The sequence below is a fragment of the Panthera tigris genome, chromosome B1, assembly GCF_018350195.1.
Source record: "Panthera tigris isolate Pti1 chromosome B1, P.tigris_Pti1_mat1.1, whole genome shotgun sequence".
In the NCBI taxonomy this organism is placed as follows: domain Eukaryota; kingdom Metazoa; phylum Chordata; class Mammalia; order Carnivora; family Felidae; genus Panthera; species Panthera tigris.
The window spans coordinates 119,539,074-119,566,606 of record NC_056663.1 but is presented as its reverse complement, the minus strand read 5'-3'; the positions used below and the strand labels follow the sequence as shown (position 1 = coordinate 119,566,606).

At 37.5% G+C, this 27,533-nt stretch overlaps 1 protein-coding gene across 1 annotated transcript in view; it reads left to right on the top strand.

Moving 5' to 3' along the window:
* Window positions 1-27,533, top strand: part of BANK1 (B cell scaffold protein with ankyrin repeats 1) — a 310,669-nt gene that overhangs the window by 87,646 nt on the left and 195,490 nt on the right. Inside the window, exons 4-5 of the mRNA XM_042984124.1 lie at window positions 376-514; window positions 9,921-10,060. Of these exons, the coding sequence (XP_042840058.1) occupies window positions 376-514; window positions 9,921-10,060 (279 nt within the window). The remainder of the gene's footprint in view (window positions 1-375; window positions 515-9,920; window positions 10,061-27,533) is intronic.

Below are 27,533 nucleotides of genomic sequence, written 5' to 3'. Positions count from 1 at the left end.
GGGAAAAAAAAGCTTTGGTTAGCAAATGACGGCTCCCTGGAGGTCTGTAGGTGATGCTCCTTACTCTGAGATAGGGATCCTCTTGGACAGGGAAGAGTCAAGGCCAAAAGGAAGCAACTGTGTCCTCACTTTTTTCAGTTGCAAAAGATGGGGTTGGGGAAAAAGTTGAGAATTCAATAGACACCAAGTTGATAAAATTAAAATGTGGTGAGAGTCACATTTACATATTTTATTTCTGACTATGTTTGAAAAGATAGGACATGATAGAAAACATAATTATCCTGTGCAGACTTTGTTGTTATTAAATATAGTGGGTTCTTAGGTTAATGTAAACTTTTTCAAGGTCCTCATTGGGTTACATGTTTTATCTTATAGAATCCTGGTGAAATATTTATTATTTTGAGAGATGAAGTCATTGGTGATACTGTGGAGGTTGAATTTACATCAAATAGCAAATGTGTTAGAACACAGCCAACCCGTTGGAATAAGACAGTCTGGTGTATGGAAGCTTTAGGTAAGAAATTTTTTTATGCATTAATAAATATAGAACATCATCCTGAGTTTCTTTCAATAAATTAATGATAAATGGTTTCACTTCCTTACAGAAACTAATATTGTTCTGCAGGTGTTTCCTGTGTTTAGCTTTCACATACCCGAGGTTGTTATTATTAATCTGGATTCCCAAAAGTATGAATGTGTAAATTATGAGAAATTAGCTTGTGTACCATGTGGTGAAATGACCGTCAGCAATATCACATATTTTTAAATATGTCAGCAGAGAGCACTTTAATATACATCAGCCATTAAATATGGAACTAAAATTGTTTGCTTTATTATAATAGGATTAATGAACCCTTGGACTGTTGTTCATGAACTTTTTACTTTTTTTTGCCATTCTTTTTCACTATTTATCATCATGGTCCCATTTCTATATACAATCCTCCATCTTTTCCTTATTTAATTTATGAGGTTTACCATTTTATTATCCACCTTTGCTTGCAGCATCATAAATTGTATCAGATTTAAAATTCCAGATGGAGTAGCCACACCTGCCACAATATTGTACTTAAATCAAAGTTTAATAGATTCATTTCTGAATGTTTTGATACAAATGTAGGACTACTTTGTTTTTGAATTTAAGATATCTTTTTACAATCAGAGAATAAAATTACCTTATAAAACTTCATAAATATGAACTTTGTAAAATATGTTAAAGTAGAAAAGTATATACAATCTTATTATGAACCTGGAAATGTAGTAAAAATATTTAAAATTAAATACTGTGTCAAATACATCCTGAACTTTTTTTTTTCCTTTTGGAATGTAGCTATTATTATGAAGCCCATTTATAGAGCACTTACAAACCTTTTCTATTGTGCTATGCAAAGCATGTCCCCTCTATGGATTTCCTTGCACAGCCTAGGTGAGAGTTGAATTATAGAAAGGAAGGCCTATACACCAAGCATTTATAAACGTTTCAGACATGGTTCCTGTGATGGATGAAGGTGTGCAGAAGTGAGATGAGAAAAAACTTTGTCTCTTCTCTTTCTCTTCCAAAGCCCCCTACTTCCTTATGCCACATTTTAAAATGATTTAATTAACATTAATTTCTAACTCATTAGTTTTCGAGTTTAAACGAAATCTAGTTAGACTAAAATCGCTACCGAAAAATCAATATTGCAAATTAAGAAGTACTTAGATAGTATTTCCCAAATAGCAAATCAAAGTGTCATATAAAATTATTCACATTAAGATTATATATTCAGTTTACCTAGCACTAAGAGCAGTGCAAAGAATAAATTATGTCAAAATTCAAATGTTTTTCAGAAAAGCAGAAACCTTCCAAGATACCAGCCCATAATACTGTCCATGTAGTCGAACAGCAAATTTGTAGTAAAAAACAAATACAACACTATTTACCAGTTACGCTATTTAACCTCTCCAATTCTTATTTTCAATTAGTATGTTTTATAAATTAATAGGATTTTTTTTTCTTTTACCAAAGGTAGCAATAAATAGGATGGTTCCATGAATGTGTATGGAAATATGGATGGGACATACCTCAGCAGAAATGGCCCAGAGTCTTGTTTTTTTTCTGCCTCATGCCACTGTTTCTTAACATTTTTTTTAACCCTAGCAAGAACTACATTTTACATCACAACTCAGTACATATTCAGAAATACATACTTCAAACAGAGGTTTTAAAAGTTGTCATTAGATGGGCGCCTGGGTGGCTCAGTCAGTTAAGCGTCTGACTTCAGCTCAGGTCGCGATCTCACGGTCTGTGAGTTCAAGCCCTATGTCAGGCTCTGTGCTGACAGTTCAGAGGCTGGAGCCTGCTTTGGATTCTGTGTCTCCCTCTCCCTCTGCCCCTCCCCTGCTCACACTCTGAATCTCTGACTTTCAATAATAAATGAACATTAAAAAAATTTTTTTTAAATAAATAAATTAAAGTGGTTATTAGAGTAATGGTTTCAGCCCTGACATATGAAGAACTTGGAAATTGTCACTCCTTTTCCTACCATAAGAAAAAGCTAAACAAACTGAAAATCAGTGACTTTTCTTGAACTCGTCAGAGAACTAAGGTTGCAGGGGGAACCACTTTCCCAAAATCTGAAGGAGACAGTAAATCAAGAGAGTGACACCCAAGATCTGCTTGGCTGGAGCAAAAGTCACTGGAGCCATAAACTGGTCGGCACATTTAAATAGTAATTTTGATGAATTGCTGGGGGTGGAGTGTGGACTGGCTCAAGAGTATGAAACTCCTGGTGGCTACAGTCTTAAGAAGCACCCGTAATTGTGGGGGATTCCCTTCCAGGAACCCCACCACCACCAGGTTCACATAGGAAGACCTGGGGAAGATCTTCTAGAGGCTCTGACAGCTCTGAAGGAGAATAATCATGGTGAACCACTCCAGTCTATTCTCCATAACAAAGGCCTACTCTCTAAGGGAAACCACTTTACCAGTGTCTTATCCCCACTGAGGAAGGACATCTATCCCATTGTACCCCCTGTAGCTTTTCTATCTCACTTAGGGTGGGGAAGGAAAACTCTGCCACAGCAGAAATACTTGTGAAGGTCAGAGCCTAGAGACACCAGCCCACTTAAAGACCAAGACTTCATCGCAAGATTAGAATGCTTCCGACTGCCCCCAACCTGACCACCACCACAAAGGGGTTTCAGTATAATGGAGATGGTTCCAGTTAGAAGTACTGCAAGATGCAGGATCTTTCTGAGGAGGAGTAGTTAGGGAAGCACAAGGTCAAAGAGAAAGACAACAACCAGGATAATAGAGGACTTTGAAGCCTCTGGCATACAGCTATAATAGACATGAAATATAACCCACCTTCCAGCCATATTCTTATAGTCTTCACTGCATGCTCACCTCCTCAGTTCTTATACCCAACACACCATGTCTGGGTTTCAACAAGAAATTACAAGACATGCCAAAAAGTAAGAAAAAAAAACGTAGTCTAAAGAAATAAAGCAAATATTAGGCCAGGCTTAGATGTGACATGGATGATGGATTTTGGAGTAATCAGACAGAGAATTTTAAATAACTATGATTAATATGTTAAGGATTATATTGCAAAAGTGAACAACATGCAAGAGCATAGGGGTAATGTAAATAGATAGAAATTCTATTTCTTTTCGTTTACTTCATTGCTAGTCAAAACCAAATTAATTGACGTCGTGAATTAAATGGTAATTCACCATTCATAAAGTGGGTCATAGGCCACAGGTGGATAAACTATGCTTTGTAGCTGTGCTGGCCAATATGGTAGCCACTAGCCACAACTAGTTATATAAACTTTATTACAATTAAATGAAATCTAAAATGAATTCCCTCAGTTGCACTACCCATAGTTCAAGTGCTTCATTAGAACATACCATCCTCTTAGAAAGTTCCATTGAACAGCACTGAACAGCACAGTACAATTGAGTTCTTTTTTCCCTACACCAATTATAAAAGAAGAGAAAGTGTCCAGCATGCTCTTAAAGGCTAGTGATTTGTCCAGAATCTTCAGTGGCCAAGGAGCTGTTTTTATTTTGTGTTGAGCCATTTACTGGGTAACTTTAGACAATTCTCAGTTGTGCCTCAGTTTCCTTGTTGATAAAATAACTGCTCTAATTACATTCCAAATACTCACTTATAGTACATTTGGAAATAAGGGAGATAAGATGTAAGACAACAAACACTTAAACACACATCCAACTGAGGAATAAGGTGTCAGTGTCTCCCTCTAGCAATTCCCTTAAACATAAGGAGTGGCTTTTCTGGAATAACTCACCCTCAGCTTCTGGATAGAGTGTGATAAAACATTTGAAAATTTAAGGGAACCATCTTTCTCTCTAAGTATTGTATTCTTCATATTATACTCTTCTTCTAGTCCTCTGTTTATATCCCTTGATATGAAAGCCACCAGATCTGTTTGTTTCCCCCTCACCCTTGGGGAATTATGTTCAACGGAGCTCCTAATTCTATATCATCTCATACATATAATCCCTGAACTATTGGTGATTTCCAGAGGCAGGAAAGATCTCAATCAGTATCCCACACCATCTAATAAGAGTCTATACAGATTTAAGTCTCTAAAATTTTTTTTCCTTTACTTCTTTGAATACCAAGTTAAGACGGAAGGATCTAAAAGTAAAGTGGAAACACACCAGGGATCCTTCCCCATTATTGATGTATCAAGTTGAGAGATGGTGTCCATCTTTCCAGTCTCTTTCCAGTGTAGAAAAATGGCTCATGTGATTTGATTTCTGATCCCCTGGTTCATGATTCAGTCAGTCGTGTGGCTCAAAATGTGGTTTGTTCTCCATAAATATTCTCTTGTGTAATACCCAGAGCTTCATGTACTGAATCTGGCTTGTATTGAGGGCTGGTATGGCAGCTTGACAATATTGTCCCAGAGCAGACTTATTTCTAGTCAACATTCCATAGTCCCTAGAGTATAGCCATAATCATCATGAAGTAAGATGACTTCTACGGCCCTTACTGTCACTCTCAAATTTTGAGCAATCTGATAAAGCAGTGGTGTGCTAACACCATCTCATATTGGATTCAAAAGCCAATTCTGTGCATCTCTTCTCTACTTCATATTCGGTGACATTATCTTGACTATTAGTCTTCCTCGGCTGCCATGGTAAAATACCACCCACTGGGTGGCTTAAACAACAGAAATTTATTTCTGGAGGCTGGAAACCTAAGCTCAAGGGGCAAAAATTTGGGTTTCTGGCAAGACCTCTTTTCTTAGCTTGTAGTTGGCTACCTTCTTGCTCTGTCCTCATATGGCCTTTCTTCTGTGCACAGGCACTTCTGGTGTCTCTTCCTCTTCTTATAAGGAGACCAGCCCTATCAGATAAGGGCCATGCCCTTATGACCTCAATTTAACCTTAATTATCTTATTAAAGGCCTTATTTCTAAATACCTTGGGAGTTAGGGTTTCAACATATGAATTGAGGGATTGGGGGACACAATTCAGTCCATCACACTTTGGTTACTTGAAATCAGCCATGGTGGAAGTATATACACCACAGAAATTGGTAAAAACCATAAATCAGGGTTTTTTAATTTTCTTTTTGGAGAGTCAGTGTATCAACACAGCACTGGGATAAAGAAGACTTCATTAAATAAAGGAGCTTTCTGTAAGACACATGCTTTTATCACATTATTCAGAAGTTAATCCCAAAGTCACATCTAGCTGAGAGGAAAAATAGAAAATCTAGTCTTTTTAGTTGGATAGCAATGTGCCCAGCAAGAAAAAAAAATAAGGATTCTGTTTCTAAAAGGAAGAGAATAAATAGACTTTGAGATAGGCAACTAGAATTCTCTTTTAGAGAATGGTACCTCTTAAAACCAACGATTATCCTTCCTTTGGATACTTCCTCTTAGTCATTTTAAGAGTGTGTGTGTGTGTGTGTGTGTGTGTGTGTGTGTGTGTGTGTGAGAGAGAGAGAGAGAGAGAGAGAGAGAGAGAGAAATAATACTCTGAACACTAACGCATGTCACATACTCTGAGACCTACCTGCAGTGCTCAGAACTCTCAGATCTTTCACCACCCAACCCAACCCTTTGCCTTATTAATGTTCTTTTTATATGTATATTTCTTTCTAACTTGGTAGCAATTCAGAAAAAAGAAAATTATGTTAAAGTACAAATATGCTAACCAGTGAAGAAATCTTAAGTGCTCTTTTTCTAAATGGCATCTTTCCCTTCTGACACACTTGCACATCTTAACCTGATTTTTTTATTTGAGAAAATATCCTCTAATTTTGTGTTCTTTTTTCCTCTCAGCTTAATAACTTCATACACTTCTAATTACTTCATTTTCTAAAAGACACACCTTTCTAATGGTATCCACAGGTTTGTCACTGACAGGAACTGTTTTGTGCTAAAGGAATTTGAAGTTACTCAGGAACTTGAATTAGTCTCAGCTTATGCCAGAAGTTATAAAAATACATGCGACGTCTTTAAACTAGAAATATTAACTAATGTTTACTCAGAAGGAAGAGGTATTCTTCTGGTACCTGCAGGTCAGCCAGAAAAATATTTTACACAGCAGGGGGACAACCAATTAAAAGTTGAGAGGAATGTAAAAATATCTACAAAGATACTGAATGTCTTTATTAATTAAGAAACTATTCTGGTTAACATAAATTATAACTTCATAATTCATTAAAAGAGCATGAAAAATACTTTAAGATGTGCCAAATATTACACTGAACCTGCTTAGAAAAATAACAACAATTGATAAGAAATTTTTCTAAGTATCATAATTGAGGGGGACAATTTTAACATATATTAAATATACCAATATTTAGGCAGACCAAAGTTTTAAAGCCACCGATATTTATTTACGAGTAGTGTTCTGGGGCGCCTGGGTGGCTAGGTCGGTTAAGCATCCGACTTCGGCTTAGGTCATGATCTCGCGGTCTGTGAGTTCGAGCCCCGCGTCAGGCTCTGTGCTGACAGCTCAGAGCCTGGAGCCTGCTTCAGATTCTGTCTCCCTCTCTCTCTGCCCCTCCCCCACTTGCGCTTTGCCTCTCAAAAATGAATAAATGTTAAAAAAAATTTTAATGAAAAAATAAAAAAAATTAAATAGTGTTCTAATCAAAAGAAATCCATATTGATCTCAGTTCCCATAGAAACATTAGGTAGGTTCATTTAAGGTTTACCATGTGATAAAAGGCAAAAATTGGTTCATAAAGGAACACAGCTTCTCAGGCAATGGAAATACAGAAAGAAAATCTCTTAAATTGTTGGATTTGTGAAATATGTATTTTTATGGAATTAGTGAATGTAGTTCTGACTATTCAAAAATACTTTATATTTTCCATAAATTGCTTCAGTCCCTCATCTGGAAGGACAGACCACTTAAATCAAAGAGACAGTGCAGGTTGACAAAGACTCTTGAATGACAAGATGTGAAATTTGAATAGAATTCCTTTTTTTACCATTGCTCCTTTGTAAGTTTGCTTTCTTGTTTATCTATGTTTGATATGAGCAAGGAGTTCCATCTTCTTCCACTATAAGCCTTTTTCTCCTCTTCACAGCTGACTCCAGTACCCTCACTTAGTTTGGTGATCTGTGACCTATATTAAATGTATTAAATGTTACTTCCCTACTTTAGCCTAGATAGCAAACAGCAGGATTCACTTTCCTTCTCTTCTGAGTCCTTAAATTAATTGCCTGTATTTTTATTAAAGAGCTGTAAAATGTAGATATCATAATGACTAGAGTCAAAGTAAAATAATGCTCAGGTGGTACAGGGTGCTATTGACGAAAGGCCAATTCAATAACACATATTTAGGGAAGGCCTCCCAATCAGATGAATCCATAGGAATCCTCTAAGGTCTTGATTTAATAACTGACATTCAATAGGTAAGAAAATAGATAAGCAAAGACAGTACTTCAAAGGACATCTATCTCTTGGGAAGATTATTCTAAAATCAATAGAACTAATGGTACAAGATATCAAGAATAAATCAGTTCATTTGCTTTCATGTTAGAGTTTAAAGAAATTAGAATATTTTAAGTATCCTATATCAAAGGACTACCAAGCAAATCTTCTTATCATGTATTTCTCATGATTCATCACTTGACTTTCTTTCAGAAGGTTAACACGCCATTGTAAACTCTAATCTTTTTTTCTGAGTGACAAAATCCGTATCTTCTTTACAAATCATCCTCCTGAAATCTACCAAAATTGATTTCATTCGACTTCAGTAACTCCAGAACCCTCTTTACCATATGTGGGCAACTTCAGCTGATGAGATATATGTTATCACTTTCAGGTTTTGTTGCATTTTCTCTTACATTATCTACTGGATGGATACTTACTTTGGGAAGAGAGGACTTTTAAATTTTTTTCAACGTTTTTTATTTATTTTTGGGACAGAGAGAGACAGAGCATGAACGGGGGAGGGGCAGAGAGAGAGGGAGACACAGAATCAGAAACAGGCTCCAGGCTCCGAGCCATCAGCCCAGAGCCTGATGCGGGGCTCGAACTCATGGACCGCGAGATCGTGACCTGGCTGAAGTCGGACACTCAACCGACTGCGCCACCCAGGCGCCCCAAGAGAGGACTTTTATACACATAGTTTCTTTATAATACAAGTGAGGTGTCTAGTCAAGCAATATGGGAAGAGAATATTACAGCCTCTTGATCTAGTTAAGCTTAAGATTGCTTTTGTTGGCTTTAAATCTCTCTGAGCAAAATTGTAAGAGGCCCTTTAATCTCTTCAGGAGATAAAGTAAAATTAATGCTTAAACCTTAGAAACTTTTAAATATTCAAAACCTTATCAGGTGGCTAAGGTTAGAGAATAGGCATTTTTGGTCTTGTACTTAATAGCTTATTTTCCAAACCCCAAATGTCTGGGTGACAATTTTCCAGGACTATTTGGGAAATATCTCCATGACAGATAGAGTTTTTAAAGTATGTTCTATAAATAGATAAAGGCTTAATTTTGTTTACTTTTGTTATAATAAAATAACTTTATTTACTGAAATGATTATTTATTGGTACTCTTTTCTAGTGAGCCCAACATTCTTAGGAAACTTTAGCTGTGTTGGTATGTTAATGCAGAATTCACAAGGCAGTATATCAGTCACTTTAACAACTTGTCCACAAAAAGCGTTTTGATGAATGTGTAGTATAAATAGTACTTAAATAGCAGGATGTTAAACCTTGTTGCCTTCCCAAAGGTTTTTTTGTTTTTTTACCATAACCACTTGCATAAAAGTTCTATAGTTTCAATTGATTCTACCCTTTCTCCTTCCAAATACAATTTTGAGAAATTTGTCTGTAATTAATGAGAATTTTTCCATGAGATTATTAACAGATACACAACTTTTAATGAATTGTTGTACCATCCTAAATTCTAAAGTATTATGTAAACATAATTACAGATTACACCAAAAGAGAGTGTTAGTAGTAGAGAGAAAAGATTTAGGGCTTTGCTTTTACCATAATTTTAGCATGTGTTCAGATTCTATAAGGTTTTATTTAATTAAGTCTAAAATTGTACATTATATTCTGTGGGTACTAAGGATAAAAAGAAAACATTTAGTGTCAGAAGTTAGTAAAATTGTTATGAATTCTTTTTTTTAATGTTTATTTTTGACAGAGAGAGACACAGAGCATGAGCGGGGGAGGGGCAGAGAGAGAGGGAGACACAGAATCCGAAGCAGGCTCCAGGCTCTGAGCTGTCAGCACAGAGCCTGACATAGGGCTTGAACTCACAGACCGCAAGATCATGAGCTGAGCCAAAGTCGGACGCTCAACTGGCTAAGCCACCCAGGCGCCCTAAATTGTTGTGAATTCTTAAAGATTCCTTCATATTCTCTGCAAGATGTAATACTATGATACATGCATTATATACTCAGCTCCTAACTCTTGTTTGCATTTATAAGATTTTCCTGCTGGGTCTGTCAATGTCCATGTCTACTGTGATGGAGTCATTAAGGCCACAACAGAGATTAAGTACTCTACAAGTGCAAAGGCTGTGGAATACCTATTGGGAGTGGCAAGTCCAGGAGATGGTGTGCGCCAGGTAAGTTGATCTTTGCATGAAATTGCTAATAAGCTGAAGGGCCAGTGCTGGATAACGGTATGCATGCTGTGGTATAAAGTCTGAATATTGGTTGAATACGAATGAATTATGGCTTGATAGGAAGGGAAGAAACGGACTTCTGTGGTGCAGAGATGCAGATGAATTAGTTTGCTTAACTCAAGTCATTCTAGATAATGTCACTGGGAGACAGGTTGTCCATTACAAACTCGCTTTTGTGATGGGCTCACTTTAAATTGTCACAGAGCAGATAAAGAAAGACAGAAGGGTTAGAGCAAACTATTAAGAAATGAATAACCTCTCGATCCAGATCAAGACAGTACAAAACAAAAGTACGATCATCTGATGCTTTGAGGTTAAGGAGTAAGACAAACCAAGAAAGAGAGCATATGGCATTAATCTAAGAATTGTTATTTTCACGTGGAAACTTCCAAGCCTGGTGTTTATTTTTCTTAGTTTCATTTATTACTGTTACCTGATAGTGAAAATTACTGCTTTATTTTTTTAATGTTTTTATTAATTTTTGAGACAGAGAGAGACAGAGCATGAGTGGGGAAGGGGCAGAGAGAGAGGGAGACACAGAATCTGAAGCAGGCTCCAGGCTTTGAGCTGTCAGCACAGAGCCCGACGCGGGGCTCGAACTCACAGACTGTGAGATTGTGACCTGAGCTGAAGTCGGACGCTTAACTGACTGAGCCACTCAGGCACCCCGAAAATTACTGCTTTAAATTGACAGTGTCTATTAGGAATTCCAGAACTGCTAAAATTTTCAGGGAAGTATGCAAAGAGTCATTTTCAAGCCCCAGGTTCTTTCTCCAGTGTGACAAAGCATTACTGAACAATGAGGATTTGGTGAGGAGTTTCTAGTCTCAAAAGGCCCTGGTTTGAGACATTCTCCAGTGAATGTAGATGCTGCTAATGTCCCCATGGATGTAGAATGGAACAATTGCATTTTGATTTGTCTTAAGCCATTGGTTTAATTTCTGGGGTTTTTTTGTTTGGTTTTTGTTACTTCCCACTTTCAACAGAGAGAAAGCATGTTTAATATGGAACATTTATCCTTTATGTGCTTATCCCATCAAATTTTCAGAGTGAAATATATGTCATTTTTATAGTACCTGATAATTAGATTATAACCATATTTATCGCCTTGGGTTTTTGGCAGTGAATGGAGAGAGTAAAGGTGGAAAAAGGGGTAACTGAACAGCGAGATCTTCAAAGTTACCGCGGAACACTCTGTAACAAAACCATCAATGATAGTGTGGTTGGCAGATTGTCATGAAGCCTTATTATATGTTTAAACTAGTTTGCAATGGGAGGCTTTGTTATTTACGTGTGACACATTTTTCTGTTAGAACAATGGCAAAGGTAAAAATGTCTTAGAGAAGGACAGGGAGTAAAATACCATTTGTCAAACTGGCGAGTCTGAGGACATTTGATAAAATGTCTATATTGTCATTGCAAAGTAAGAACAAAAGTAATAGCTTGAAATACGGATTGTTTCATTTTATTGTGAAAACTCTCTCTGTCTTCCACTTTAAAATATCCATTCATTACAAAAGGATTAATAAAAGTGATACATTTCATTATTAATATTTCAGTCAGCATAGAAGTAAAGGAACTCTCCAAACACATTTTTATGTTGGTTTTGCTGTTGGGGGAGGAGAAAACATTTTGTACACAAGAAAATTAAATATGATTTATGACTCTAGGATAGTTTTTCAGAATGCTCTAATATGCCAAGTCATAGATTGTTCTACAGCTTTGAGTGAATAAAAACTGTTTTGCATAGTTTTCAGATAACTGGAAAATACTATTTCCTTTTAACCCTCAGCATCCGAAATGAGAGGTGAGAAAAGATTATGGTTACATTTTAGGATTCTCCTCTTTACCTATTCCTGGTAGCTTAGTGAAAGGAAGGATGCTAGACAGCCACAGCTTGATTCAGGCTTTTCCTATCAGAAGAGAGCCACTTTGAACCTAAGTGAGTACTGAAAGGAAGAATTATTCTATCTTGGTAACAGCAGACCACAGCATGGTAAGAAGAGACGCTGAAAGATTAAGTTTAATCTATACAACTTAAGACCGCCTTATGAGTTTTGCTACTGTCATCAGGGGACCTAGACCTGTTGTGGAATTTGGATCAAACAAATTCTGAGTTAGAGATTTCGGACTGGACTGAAGTGTACTATCCCAGGCCTGAAGGAAGGACAAGGCTGCAATTCAGTTAGCCTCCATCAAATCTTAGACTAAATATGGCATGGAATTCTCCAGTCCACTGATAACCTGAGTTATCCCTTTTATGAATTCAGAGATAGTGAAAGGCAGACTCCACCCTTAATGAAGAAGAAAGAAATACAGGGTCATTTCCTTGGTGTGTTTTAGGATTGTTTGGCCTCAAAAGAGGTGGCCTAGCCACCCTGTGCTTTGCAGGCATTTGGATTTCCCTTTTGATGTTTGGCTTTGTTCCCAAGTAGATCATATTTTTTTAATTGCACAAAAAGCTTTGCTTTTCCAATCCAGCATAGAACATTACAGTAATTGTTTCTTTCATATGCTCACTACTCTGTCACTAAATTAGGAAATTTGAATATTTTGCAAATAGTCTACTGAACATCTCTATTCAAAGAACAACATACATTGTAATTTTATTCACTGTAGTTATTGTGTATTTGTAAGAACATATACCAGCAGATTTCAGTTTTTTCAGTATCTTATCTACTTAGCCGAAGTGGAATATTGTAAGAAACATCCTGAGTTTTCCCATAAATTTTAATGGCAGATGTGATTTAAGTAATCTTAAAAATTAGTAGTGAGATACTTCCTATAATCATTTAAAAGCTATTAGGCATATAATAATGTGAACACTCTGTGAATTTGAAGAAAGAAATAATAAGAAGAAGTCTGTGAGTTTTATTTTTCAGTAATCCTAGAATTTATAATAGGAGACTTTATATTATCATTTAAAAGCTGTTGGGCATATAGCAAAATGACCATTCTGTGAATTTGAGAAAAGAAATGATAAGGAATTTGATTTACTTAGTTTATTTTTAATGATGTCCATTAAATTTTGAATACTTTACCTAAATCAGCTTAGTTATCTAACTGCTTCCTAAATCATTTATCTTTTTTGGATAGATATTAAATCCCAGCACGTAGCCTCATAAAGGTGCAATTTCCAGAGCATTACCCAAAATAACAAGTTGAAGAGAGATCGAATGAAAAAATGAGAAAATCCAAAGCCCACCTTGGGAAGATAATTAGAATTCAAGTGCTAATGTTAGAAATACTATTAACTCCTATTTAACTGAGATAATTAAAACCTTTGAGATTTTCATCCTATTTACAGAACTGTCTGGGGACAACCATAAAGTTAACTTCGCATAGGAACAACTAGATACAATATAAGAAACCAAATTAGGTCAAAATGCTGAAAGAACATAGCAATTATTGATCAAAGCGTTAGCATCGTATTCATTAAAAGAGGTTTTGAAATGATACCACATAACTCTCCTTAGTTGTACTTCTTGTTGGTAAAATATCCTTGTGTTTCATGTGTTGATCACTTTGCATGGGTTGCTTTATATTTATTGAAATCTTATTTTCGTCTTCATGTTAGGTACACTTCATTTCGAGTTTTTATTAAATTGTATATATGATTCAATCTTTGGTTTGCTACCTGCAAATATTTAATACAGTATGAAGCCAGCTACAGTAGGATGAGGGACACACAGGGAAGACATAGAAAACTCTCATATAATGAGGAATTTCCTAGTTATGAATACTTCTCTTAAAGGTTAGTTTTTTCACAAGGTTAAGTTCAAGTGTTAGCAGGACTCTCCCTTAAAGAATTCTCCGGGAGATTCTTCCCAGGGCCTTTCAGTAATTATTTCTCGGTCCTTGTCTCCCTGGAAAGACTAGTGGACACCTTCCTTCCTCTTTTCATCAGCTCCTGTTGATAAGAGGTGCAAATGCATCTGGTCTCTAAAGTATACTTCACCACAGTGCCAGTGTTCTCTAAGACCTCCTTTGCTTCAGACTTTCAGTGACTCACTGGATAAGGTCCACACTCCCCTGAATGGCACACAAGGCTGCAGAGTCACAAATCTTACTGCCCATCGCCTCTTACCACAGCATACCCTCCATGTCTTCTTAATTCTCTCCATGACTCCTACCATTTTAGCCCCTCAGGATTGCTCGCTCTCAGCACGTATTCTGCTATTCCTCCTCTCCTCCTTCTTTAAGGCATGGACATTGTGTTTTTCATCTTTGCATACCCAGTTACTTTCACACAATTAGTTCCTGACACGAGACACCATGAGACAAAAATGGGAAAACACAAGTACTTGCTTCTTCGTCTAGTGCTCTTTGAAGAAATAAGTGGAGAACTATAGGGTAGGACTATAGACGATGAGATGGGGAATGACAACTATCCTCTTGAAATACACTGTTATTTATTTCTCAAATTGAATAAATGAATCTGATACCTACCAAAGCGAAGAACTCTCAGAGGCCCATGATACTAGAAAAATGAAGAATTTGTGCTGTAAGCTTGTCTTCATGTTCTACCTCAGTGTGAAGTATATGTTGCTAATGCCGTTCATTACAGACTTTTAACAGCTATAGGATTCCAGATTCCATGCTTCCTTTCTCTTGGATATTAAGGAAATGTTTGCTACTCAAAAAATGCCCAAGATTTTATCTCTCTTTCAAAAAGCTGCATGTTATTGTTTCTTTTCCTTTCCCAGAACGTGGCATCATAGCATAGGAGAATGCGTTCTAGATGGGGCAGGAGCAGGAGTTAGATTCTTTAACCGAATCAGCAATCACTTCATGAGAGCTCATTTTCCTTGGTGTGAAAGAAATTTCCTCCTGTGTACAATAGAGGAAGCTAGAATATATGATCTTCAAGGCCACTTCCGACTCACATATTCCATAATCTTATGCCAAGAAAAAAAATACTTAAATTAGGAATTGTGACCACTCTTATCAGAGAATTGACTTGCAAATATGTGTATTCTCCATGTAGCCTTTATTTCGTACTTCTTCCTAGTTTTCCCTGCCAAGAAGGAATTGATTTGAATTTCATGTATCTCTTATCACCTTTATTACTTGTTTCATATTTCTGATGGGATATTTGAAATGAATACGGAAAGAAAAAATAAAATGCAACTTGGACACTTATTTCTAGATTCATTTTTCATATTGTTTATACCCTTAATTAGAATGGATCAGTAAAAATAAGTCATATCTATTGAAGCTTGGTATTTTAGTGATAAAAAAAAGTGACATTTCCTTTGTGCCATGTCTCCACCTGTGGTAACGAATAAGCAGTGGTTAATGATGCCTTATTAGAGTAGTTCAGACGTAAACAGTAATAGTCACCCCAGGTACCATTGAGTCAAACAGGAACATACCACTTAGTACCCTCATCCACTTATTTAGGGAAAAACAAATTGGTTAACCTTAACAGCAGACATAGCAGCTGATGTAGGGGAAAAAATAAATATTTCTGGGTGCAGGTACTTAGCCAGTAATACAACATAATTTTAGTTCTCTGTAATTGTCTTTTTTTTAATCTATTAATTTTTATTTATTTTATTTATTTATTTTTCAATATGAAATTTATTGTCAGACTGGTTTCCATACAACACCCAGTGCTCATCTCAACAGGTGCCCTCCTCAATACCCATCACCCACCCTCCCCACCTTCCCACCCTGCATCTACCCTCAGTTTGTTCTCAGTTTTTAAGAGTCTCTTATGGTTTGGCTCCCTCCCTCTCTAACTTTTTTTTCTTCCCCTCCCCCATGGTCTTCTGTTAAGTTTCTCAGGATCCACATAAAAGTGAAAACATGGTATCTGTCTTTCTCTCTATGACTTATTTCACTTAGCATAACACTCTCCAGTTCCATCCATGTTGCTACAAAAGGCCATATTTCATTCTTTCTCATTGCCACGTAGTACTCCATTGTGTATATAAACCACAATTTCTTTATCCATTCATCAGTTGATGGACATTTAGGCTCTTTCCATAATTTGGCTATTGTTGAGAGTGCTGCTATAAACATTGGGGTACAAGTGCCCCTATGCATCAGTACTCCTGTATCCCTTGGGTAAATTCCTAGCAGTGCTATTGCTGGGTCATAGGGTAGATCCATTTTTAATTTTTGAGGAACCTCCACACTGTTTTCCAGAACGGCTGGACCAGTTTTCATTCCCACCAACAGTGCAAGAGGGTTCCCTGTTTCTCCACATCCTCGCCAGCATCTATAGTCTCCTGATTTGTTCATTTTAGCCACTCTGACTGGTGTGAGGTGGTATCTGAGTGTGGTTTTGATTTGTATTTCCCTGATGAGGAGCGACATTGAGCATCTTTTCATGTGCCTGTTGGCCATCTGGATGTCTTCTTTGGAGAAGTGTCTATTCATCTTTTCTGCCCATTTCTTCTCCAGATTATTTGTTTTTCGGCTGTGGAGTTTGGTGAGCTCTTTATAGATTTTGGATACTAGCCCTTTGTCTGATAAGTCATTTGCAAATATCTTTTCCCATTCCGTTGGTTGCCTTTTAGTTTTGTTGATTGTTTCCTTTGCAGTGCAGAAGCTTTTTATCTTCATGAGGTCCCAATAGTTTATTTTTGTTTTTAATTCCCTTGCTTTGGGGGATGTGTCAAGTAAGAAATTGCTGCGGCTGAGGTCAGAGAGGTTTTTTCCTGCTTTCTCCTCTAGGGTTTTGATGGTTTCCTGTCTCACATTCAGGTCCTTTATCCATTTTGAGTTTATTTTTGTCAATGGGGTAAGAAAGTGGTCTAGTTTCATTCGTCTGCATGTTGCTGTCCAGTCCTCCCAGCACCATTTGTTAGAGAGACTGTCTTTTTTCCATTGGATATTCTTTCCTGCTTTGTCAAAGATTAGTTGGTCATGCATCTGTGGGTCTAATTATGGGGTTTCTATTCTATTCCATTGGTCTATGTGTCTGTTTTTGTGCCAATACCATGCTGTCTTGGTGCTTACAGCTTTGTAGTAGAGGCTAAAGTCTGGGCTTGTCATGCCTCCCACTTTGGTCTTCTTCAAAATTACATTGGCTATTTGGGGTCTTTTGTGGTTCCATACAAATTTTAGGATTGCTTGTTCTAGCTTCGAGAAGAATGCTGGTGCAATTTTGATTGGGATTGCATTGAATGTGTAGATAGCTTTGGGTAGTATTGACATTTTGACAATATTTATTCTTCCAACCCATGAGCATGGAATGTCTTTCCATTTCTTTAAATCTTCTTCAATTACCTTCATAAGCTTTCTATAGTTTTCAGCATACAGATCTTTTACATATTTGGTTAGGTTTATTCCTAAGTATTTTATCCTTCTTGGTGCAGTTGTGAATGGGATCAGTTTCTTTATTTGTCTCTCTGTTGCTTCGTTATTAGTGTGTAAGAATGCACTGATTTCTGTACATTGATTTTGTATCCTGCGACTTTGCTGAATTCATGTATCAGTTCTAGCAGACTTTTGGTGGAGTCTGTCGGGTTTTCCATGTATAATATCATGTCATCTGCAAAACGTGAAAGCTTGACTTCATCTTTGCCAATTTTGATGCCTTTGATTTCCTTTTGTTGTCTGATTGCTGATGCTAGCACTTCCAACACTATGTTAAACAACAGCAGTGAGAGTGGACATCCCTGTTGTGTTCCTGATCTCAGGGGGAAAGCTCTTTTTCCCCATTGAGGATGATATTAGCTGTGGGCTTTTCGTAAATGGCTTTTATGATGTTTAAGTATGTTCCTTCTATCCCTACTTTCCTGAGGGTTTTTATTAAGAAAGGATGCTGAATTTTGTCAAATGCTTTTTCTGCATCGATTGTCAGGATCATATGGTTCTTACCTTTTCTTTCATTGATGTGATGTATCACATTGATTGATTTGCTAACGTTGAAGCAGCCCTGCAGCCCAGGAGTGCATCCCACTTGATCACGGTGAATAATTCTTTTTATATGCTGTTGAATTCGATTTGCTAGTATCTTATTTAGAATTTTTGCATCCATATTCATCAGGGATATTGGCTTGTAGTTCTTTTTTTACTGGGTCTCTGTCTGGTTTAGAAATAAAAATAATGCTGGCTTCATAGAATGAGTATGGAAGTTTTCCTTCCCTTTCTATTTTTTGGAACAGCTTGAGAAGGATAGGTATTATCTCTGCTTTAAATGTCTGGTAGAACTCCCCTGGGAGGCCATCTGGTCCTGGACTCTTATTTGTTGGGAGATTTTTGATAACTGATTTAATTTCTTTGCAGGTTATGGGTCTGTTCAAGTTTTCTATTTCTTCCCATTTGAGTTTTGGAAGTGTGTGGGTGCTTGGGAATTTGTCCATTTCTTCCAGGTCATCCAGTTTGTTGGCATATAATTTTTCATAGTATTCCCTGATAATTGCTTGTATTTCTGAGGGATTGGTTGTCATAATTCCATTTTCATTCATGAGTTTTTCTATTTGGGTCATCTCCCTTTTCTTTTTGAGAAGCCTGGCTAGAGGTTTATCAATTTTGTTTATTTTTTCAAAAAACCAACTCTTGGTTTCATTGATCTGCTCTACAGTTTTTTTTTTTTAGATTCTATATTGTTTTCTATATTGTTTATTTCTGCTCTGATCTTTATTATTTCTCTTCTTCTGCTGGGTTTGGGGTATCTTTGCTGTTCTGCTTCTATTTCCTTTAGGTGTGCTGTTAGATTTTGTATTTGGGATTTTTCTTGTTTCTTGAGATAGGCCTGGATTGCAATGTATTTTCCTCTCAGGACTGCCTTCACTGCATCCCAAAGCATTTGGATTGTTGCATTTTCATTTTCATTTGTTTCCATATATTTTTAAATTTCTTCTCTAATTGCCTGGTTGACCCATTCATTCTTTAGTAGGGTGTTCTATAACCTCCATGCTTTTGGAAGTTTTCCAGACTTTTTCCTGTGGTTGATTTCAAGCTTCATAGCATTGTGGTCTGAAAGTGTGCATGGTATGATCTCAATTCTTGTGTACTTATGAAGGGCTGTTTTGTGACCCAGTATGTGATTTATCTTGGAGAATCTTCCATGTGCACTCGAGAAGAAAGCATATTCTGTTGCTTTGGGATGCAGAGTTCTAAATATATCTGTCAAGTCCATCTGATCCAATGTATCATTCAGGGCCCTTGTTTCTTTATTGATCCTGTGTCTAGATGATCTATCCATTACTGTAAGTGAAGTATTAAAGTCCCTGCAATTACCACATTCTTATCAATAAGGTTGCTTATGTTTGTGATTAATTGTTTTATATATTTGGGGCTCCCATATTCGGCACATAGACATTTATAATTGTTAGCTCTTCCTGATGGATAGACCCTGTAATTATTATATAATGCCCTTCTTCATCTCTTGTTACAGCCTTTAATTTAAAGTCTAATTTGTCTGATATACGTATGGCTACTCCAGCTTTCTTTTGACTTCCAGTAGCATGATGGATAGTTCTCCATTCCCTCATTTTCAATCTGAAGGTGTTCTCAGGTCTAAAATGAGTCTCTTGTAGACAGCAAATAGATGGGTCTTGTTTTTTTATCCATTCTGATTCCCTATGTCTTTTGGTTGGAGCATTTACTCCATTGACATTCAGTGTTATTATAGAAACATATGGGTTTAGGTTCATTGTGATGTCTGTAGGTTTCATGCTTGTAGTGATGTTTCTGGTACTTTGTCGTCCTTGTAACATTTCACTCACAGAATCCCCGTTAGGATCTCTTGTAGGGCTGGTTTAGTGGTGATGAATTCCTTCAGTTTTTTTTTTTTTTTGGGAAAACCTTTATCTCTCCTTCTATGCTGAATGACAGACTTGCTGGATAAAGGATTCTCAGCTGCATATTTTTTCTGTTCATCACATTGAAGATTTCCTGCCATTCCTTTCTGGCCTGCCAAGTTTCAGTAGATAGGTCTGTCACTAGTCTTATCGGTCTCCCTTTATATGTTAGAGTGTGTTTATCCTTACCTGCTTTCAGAATTTTCTCTTTTCCTTGTATTTTGCTAGTTTCACTATGATATGTCATGCAGAAGATCGATTCAAGTTACGTCTGAAGGGAGTTCTCTGTGCCTCTTGGATTTCAATGCCTTTTTTCTGTCCCAGATCAGGGAAGTTCTCAGATTTGTTCCAGTACACCTTCAGCCACTTTCTCTCTCTCTTCCTCTCTGGAATTCCTATTATACAGATATTGTTCCATTTGATTGCATCACTTAGGTCTCTAATTTTCCCCTCATATTCCTGGATTTCTTTATCTCTCTTTTTCTCAGCTTCCTCTTTTTCCATAATTTTATCTTCTAATTCACCTATTCTCTCCTCTGCCTCTTCAATCCGAGCTGTGGTCGCCTCCATTTTATTTTGCACCTCATTTATAGCATTTTTAGCTCCTCATGACTATTTCTTAGTCCCTTGATCTCTGTAGCAATAGATTCTCTGCTTTCCTGTATACTTTTTTCAAGCCCAGCCATTAATTTTATGACTATTATTCTAAATTCTTGTTCCGTTATATTGCTTAAATAGTTTTTGATCAATTCGTTAGCTGTCACTACTTCCTGGAGTTTCTTTTGAGGAGAATTCTTCCATTTCATCATTTTGGATAGTCCCTGGGGTGGCCAAACTGCAGGGCACTTCCCCTGTGCTGTCTTGAGTAACTTGTGTTGGTGGGCGGGGCCGCAGTCAGACCTGACGTCTGTCCCCAGCCCACCACTGGGGCCACAGTCAGACTGGTGTGTACCTTATCTTCCCCTCTCCCAGGGGCGGGACTCACTATGGAGTGGTGTGGCCCCTGTCTGGGCTACTTGCACCCTGCCAGGCTTGTGGTGCTGCTTTGATGGGATCTGGCCTATTAGCAGGTTTGGATCCGCAAGGTGCACAGGGGCGGGAGGGGCAGGCTCAGCTCGCTTTGCCATCGGTGGTCCCCTGTGGGAGGGGCCCTGCAGCACCAGGAGGGAGGCTGAACCATCAGAGGGATAGATCCACAGAAGCACAGTGTTGGGTGTTTGCACGGTGCAAGCAAGTTTGGTTAACTGGTTCCTTTTGGGGTTTTAGCTGGGGGATGGGCGAGGGAGATGGCAGTTCCCAGCGCCTTGTTCCCCGCAGAGCTGAGCTCTGTCTTCCAGGACTCAACACCTCTCCCTCCCGGTGTCTTCTCTCCCTCCCGCTCTCCAAGCAGAGCTGCTTACTTTTAACATTCCAGATGTTAAGTCCCACTGGCTGTTAGAACTCACTCCATCCGGCCCCTCCACTTTGGCAAATGAGACTTGGGCTCTGCCTTGCTGGGCGGGCTGCCCCTCCACCACCCCGGCTCCCTCCCGCCAGTCCGTTTAGTGCTCACTGCCTCTCCACCCTTCCTACCCTCTTCCATGGGCCTCTCGTCTACACTTGGGTCTGGAGAGTCCATTCTGCTAGTCTTCTGGTGGTTTTCTGGGTTATTTAGGCAGGTGTGGGTGGAATCTAAGTGATCAGCAGGACGAGGTGAGCCCAGTGTCCTCCTATGCCACCATCTTCCTGTAATTCTCTATCTTATAAGCCATCTCAGTCTATATTGGCTGCATTCATTTTAGCTTATGTTTACTGTTTAGAATATAGTTTATTAATGACATTTTAATTTATGCTTTCTGCTCACTCAGTGGAAAGAAATACTCCCTCCTTTTTTTTATTTCTCCCAAACTAAGTATGTCTCTCACTTCTTACATTTCCCTCTCCTCTTGTCACTGGGGTGGCTTTGACTGCCCTTTGCAGAGGATGTCTGTGTGTCGGTGTGAGTGCTGCCTGTTACCAGCCCCATTCATGTGCAGCCTCCTGCTTTACTACTTAGTTTTTCAGAGGTTTCAGATCTTCAACCATAAGGAATGTTTCCAAACATTCCACAAGTCAGAAAACAAAGCACAAGTCAAACACAATTAACAATGTTCCTTCATAGCTATTATTCATAGCAAGATAATTAGAGAAAATTAGAGAATCTGCCTCTGGAATGAATCCCAAATCATCAATAACCCTTTGGAAATTAGAAGACTGAAAAATCCTTGCAGCAAAAATGTGTTTGTTTGCATTTTTTAAAAGTCATTATGCATTCTGTGGGCCTCTTTACTAATAATAGTTAATAGTATCGACAGTAAGATAAAGAAATAAAGTAAATATGTAATCTGGGAACTCTAAATTGTGTTTAGCATTCATGAACTATGCTTCTACAGTAAACAGCATCAAGACACAGGAGATGAAGTAAAAGAAATATCTGGCAAGGAAAATTCAACTTCTAAGAATCCTGCACCCTGTCCCACTCCTTCCTCTCCCTCCACTCCCTCACCCCATCAATCTTATTTCCTTAAGTAGCAGCACACACATTGATATGGTACATCAGTTTTGCTAAAGTCCCACACAACAAATCCAATGGATATTTTTCTTGTTCAATTTAACATTACTTTCAGTAGCAAATAACACTATTGACCAAATTCACTTTCTTGATGTTTTCCCCCCCTTAGTTTTCATGAAGCCATATCTATCTGGCTTTCCTCCTACTTCCTTACTCTTTCCTTCTCAATATCCTTTGCCATCTCTTCTTTCTGTGATCTGGAAAATAAAGTTTCACTTTCAATGTTTCAATTCATAGTCTTCCTTCTTTTCTTTTTTTTTAAATTTTTTAATGTTTTATTTATTTATTTTTGAGAGAGAAAGAGACAGAAAAGAGCATGAGCTGGAGAGGGGCAGAGAGAGATGGAGACACAGAATCCGAAGCAGGCTCCAGGCTCTGAGCAGTTAGCATACAGCCTGATGCTGGGCTCAAACTCATGAACCATGAGATCATGACCTGATCAGACACTTAACCGACCGAGCCACCCAGGTACCCCAACTGTCTTCCTTTCTTTATAAATATTCCCTTGGAAGGTTATCTCATTAACTTATAAGATCAAATCGAAATACGGTTTTCCTTTAAGGCCCAGTCTTTCTACCTCCGGATAGACGTCATCCTCAATCCTGTTGAAAAGCCAGATACATCAGAGTCTCCCTAATACCTTCTATTGTCTCTCCCAACAAGTTTAATCCATGACTAAGCTGTTATCAGTTTTACTTCCTAAATATTTCTCATCCCTCTCCACATCCCTTCAGTTCTAAAACTTCATTCATCTGCTTTCTCTTGTGCCTAAACTACAGTGGGCTCCTAACTCATGCCCCACCACGTGTTCTCACACATGACCTTCTTATCTCAAGTCCATACTGTGAAGGTTTTTTTTTTTTTTTTTAAAGATCTCAGCAGGTGATGTTCCTACTCAAACTCTTCAATAGATTCCAATTATAGTATGGATTAAAAAAAGAAAATCTTTAACGTGGACAATATGTCTCTATAGACACCATCCCCTCTGTTTTTCTCCAGCTTAATCTCACTCCCCATTCCTGGCCAGCTTTCGGTTCCTGGACTTATAAGTTCCTAATCTCCTACCACAAGGCCTTTATATAAGCTCCATTTTCTAATTGACACACTTCCAGTCTCCTTTCCCCTCACTGTCTTCCCCTAGTTAATTCTAATTCATCCCCCAGATTTTAATTCCAGCATCTCTCCCTCAGTGAAGCCTCCCTTGACCTTGTACATCTCCCTATGTATCTCTTTATAACACAGACCACATTCTAATTTGACATCTATGTGTGTGACACTTTGTCAAATTAATATCTGCCTCTCATTAGACTCTGAAGTCAATCAGGGCAGAGAAATTGTTTGGTCCCCTGTTTCATCTCCAAAGCTAAATATGCTACCAGACATATGGCTGCTGAATACCTAGTTGGTCCAATGAAAAAATGAGAGGGTGAAAGCATTTTTGTACACTAAGCTCCCACCCAACCTCAAGCGATGCAGCTCTCAGAGCCCCTTGTTCCAACAGCCACCTGCTTCGCATAGCACAGGCACAACCCTTTTGCAGAGCTCCGGGTAGTGGACTGTTGGTTGAAGTGGGGGTGTTTCTGACTGAAGCAGAAAGAACATGGAAAAGAAGGGAAAGACAACAAAGGAAGAAATCAAGTGAAGATAAGACAATAAGACCAGTTCTAATTGTCTACGTTGGGAACTAGCACCTAAAACAATGCAAAAAATAGTTTCAAAAATGTAGGAAATCATGTCATTGTTTAGAGGCTTTTTTGAAAGACATTTCTTTCACTATGTTAGTGCTCTATTTGTTTTTTAATTTCTATCTTATTACCTAATTAACATTAAGCTGTTACAAAATGGTTGCTAAAAGGAGGGAAGTGTGAGAAAAGTCACGGTTCTTATGACTGTGCTTTCTAAATGCCTATGATAGGTAAACTTCGGTTTTTTGTTTGCTTAATCTTATGGTCTTAATCTTAAGTATATCTATTGATGAATCTATTAATGTCCTTAAATATGTCTAATGTCATTAAATGTATATATTAATTAATTATTAATGTCTATTATTAATCTGTAAAGGTTTGATCAAATTAAAGCTTTGAGACTTTTTGGCTCTTTGTACAGGGGAGTCACACTGAGAAATTCAGCATAATCAAGCTTCTATAAAACTTCTAGAAAAGTTTTTTTTTTAACTTTATCCGATTGCCTTTACATAAATTTTTATGTTTATGCACGACTGATGGAAATGGCACAAAATGCTACTTGTTCCCCAGAATTTCATTTTCCTCAATTATGTGATAATATAACTTTTATGTGGGCACAGGCTTGCACTTCCTCATTCCCTTGGAGCTCAGGTGCAGCCATCTAACTAACTAATGGCCAGTGGCGCATTGGTGGAAGTGATAACGTGCACATTCCTGATCACGTCCTTCAAAGAATGGTAGAGTCTCTCCTTTACTGGTTTCTTTCCCAGACTGGCTACAGTGAGAACAAGGGAGTGATGGATGAACCATCTAGGACCATGAAGATGAAGTATCACAGCAAAATAAAATAGAGCCTGGATCCCTTACTCGGGGAGTCACCACATCAGTCCTAGACCACCTAATTCCAGGCTTTCATGTTAGAGAAATAGGCTTCCATCTTGTTTAAAGCCACTGGCATTTTGGGTCTCAGTACTACAGTAGCAAAACCTATGTTCTAATTAATTTAAAAGATATGTGTTATTTAATTTAAAAATTTAGAAGGAAAAAAATTATTTTGTTCAGTTGCTGAAAAAGCCACTTTGGGGAGCAGGCTCCTCATTACGGACTTGTGCCCTTTTCTAAATTACAGTGACTATATTTTACGAGTAGCTCACATTATAGTATTTAGAGAAAAGAGAATTAATATGTACTGAATATTTTACATATTTACTCATTTAAACTCTTACATAATTTTCTCAGTTAAGTATTTTTAAGGTCCATAACTAATGAGTCCTGGAGCAGGAATTTCAACACAAATTACTCAGATCTCAAACATATTTTTTTCTTGTTACAATATTATTTTCATGTTATTTAAAGATATTCAAGGGGCGCCTGGGTGGCTCAGTCGGTTAAGCGTCCGACTTCAGCTTAGGTCATGGTCTTATGGTTCGTAAGTTTGAGCCCCGCGTCAGGCTCTGTGCTGACAGCTCAGAGCCTGGAGCCTACTCTCAGATTGTGTGTCCTTCTCTCTCTGCCCCTCCTCCTCTCACTCTCTGTCTCTCTACCTCAAGAATAAATAATTAACATAAAAAAAAAAGATATTCCACAATTCTATGGATACGGACTCAGTAATAAATGTAAAGTATTTGAAGGGAGTCTTAAACCGCAGTTTTATATTTTCATATTTACTTTTGCATATGTAGTCACAGACATGTTGAAATTCTAAGAACTGACTCACCCAAAATTAGAAAAAATAATTTAACAAAGAAAAATATCTCCTTTATCTTACCCTATTCACTTATTTAGATTATTCCTTTAACTGCTTGGAGTCAAATACTCATAAAGTTTAAAAAAAGGAAAAAAAAAAGGCTTTGCATAACCCCGACAAGTGTTTGCTTTGTTCCTTTGCCTATTATTTTCTTTACAAGCTGCAGTAGGAAATTTTGGTTAAGATATGTTATATAAACTGGTTATCAAATTCCTTTAAATGGCTATTTTGGCTCACTTTCACAGCACACATTGTGAACAGTGGAACAAACAAAATGCCCTTTCTTTTACTAGTTAAACTTAAACAAGCATAAAAATTTGTTATAATAAGAAGAACATGTTTTCAGCTCAACCATTGACTTTCCTTTTAGAAATCTGAAGGTAAAGAGTAAAATGTTGTAACTATTTAATGGGCTTGGCCCTGTAACATTTTATAACCCTCCCACGGTTATGTCACCGAAGTTGTTTGTCTTGCTAACCAAGGTACTTAATTATTACTGTCTTTCTCTATCAGATCTGAAACATTAATATTTTGTGGCCAACCTTACAGATTTCTTCACCCACCATCAATGCTTAAAACCCCTCTTCTTTGTCTGCCTCTACTATGGAAGATGGGAAAGATAGATTCTCACCTTTTTAACCACCCATTTAGCTAGAGGCTGTCATGTAAGACAATTTTAGACGATGAGACACAAGGGGACATCTTTGGAGCTTTTACTTTCATGGTTAAAAAAAGAAGAGGAATAGATGTGGTTGGCAGTAGACACCTTTACTGTCCCCCTTCCACGTATGTCCCTTTCCTTCTAGTTTCTGGATTAACACACGATGTTTGGAACTGCAGTGGCCATCACGAAACTATGGGACCATAATTTATTCTTTACTCAAATACTATTTCAAAATGACTTTATTCCTTTCTCTGTGGCTGGAATGTAGTATTAAATGTAGGGTGTTTAGAATGTAAAGAAAGACATTAAGTTAAAATACTTACTAGCTTTGCACTTTTAGGTGTTAGCTAAGGGTTTTTTAACTAATTTTTTTCACCATAGTTATCACATCTATTAAAAAAAGGCGTTTAAAAAATCTACCTCGCAGGAATGTTATAAAAGTTTTGAGGCAAATTATGTAAAGCTTATGGAATTCTAGGTGCCCAACATGTAGTTATTATTACAACCTATTGAGTCCGTTTCATTGTATAGACTTAGCCTACACCTACATATAGCCTTTCCTACCAATCCAGTCGTCTGAAGCATCTCCTAACTGCTTATGATATAATATGATATGATATGATATGATATGATATGATATGATATTGTCCTAAAATCCTGTTAAGGATAGTCTCTCAATGACATCATGCTCAAGCAGTGTTCACAACCCTTATTCATAAAAGGAGCAAACCAGACTTGAAAGGTTGCTCCTATGTAAATAGATAATCATCTCAAGGAATTCAGGTTTGTGTAAATAAATATTTCCTGTGTTGTTTTTATTTATTTTTCTGGGTCATTATTTTTCCTGATTGGTTTGTTTTTATCTAAACTTTTAATTATTAGAAAATATAGATTCAGGGGCGCCTGGGTGGCGCAGTCGGTTAAGCATCCGACTTCAGCCAGGTTATGATCTCGCGGTCCGTGAGT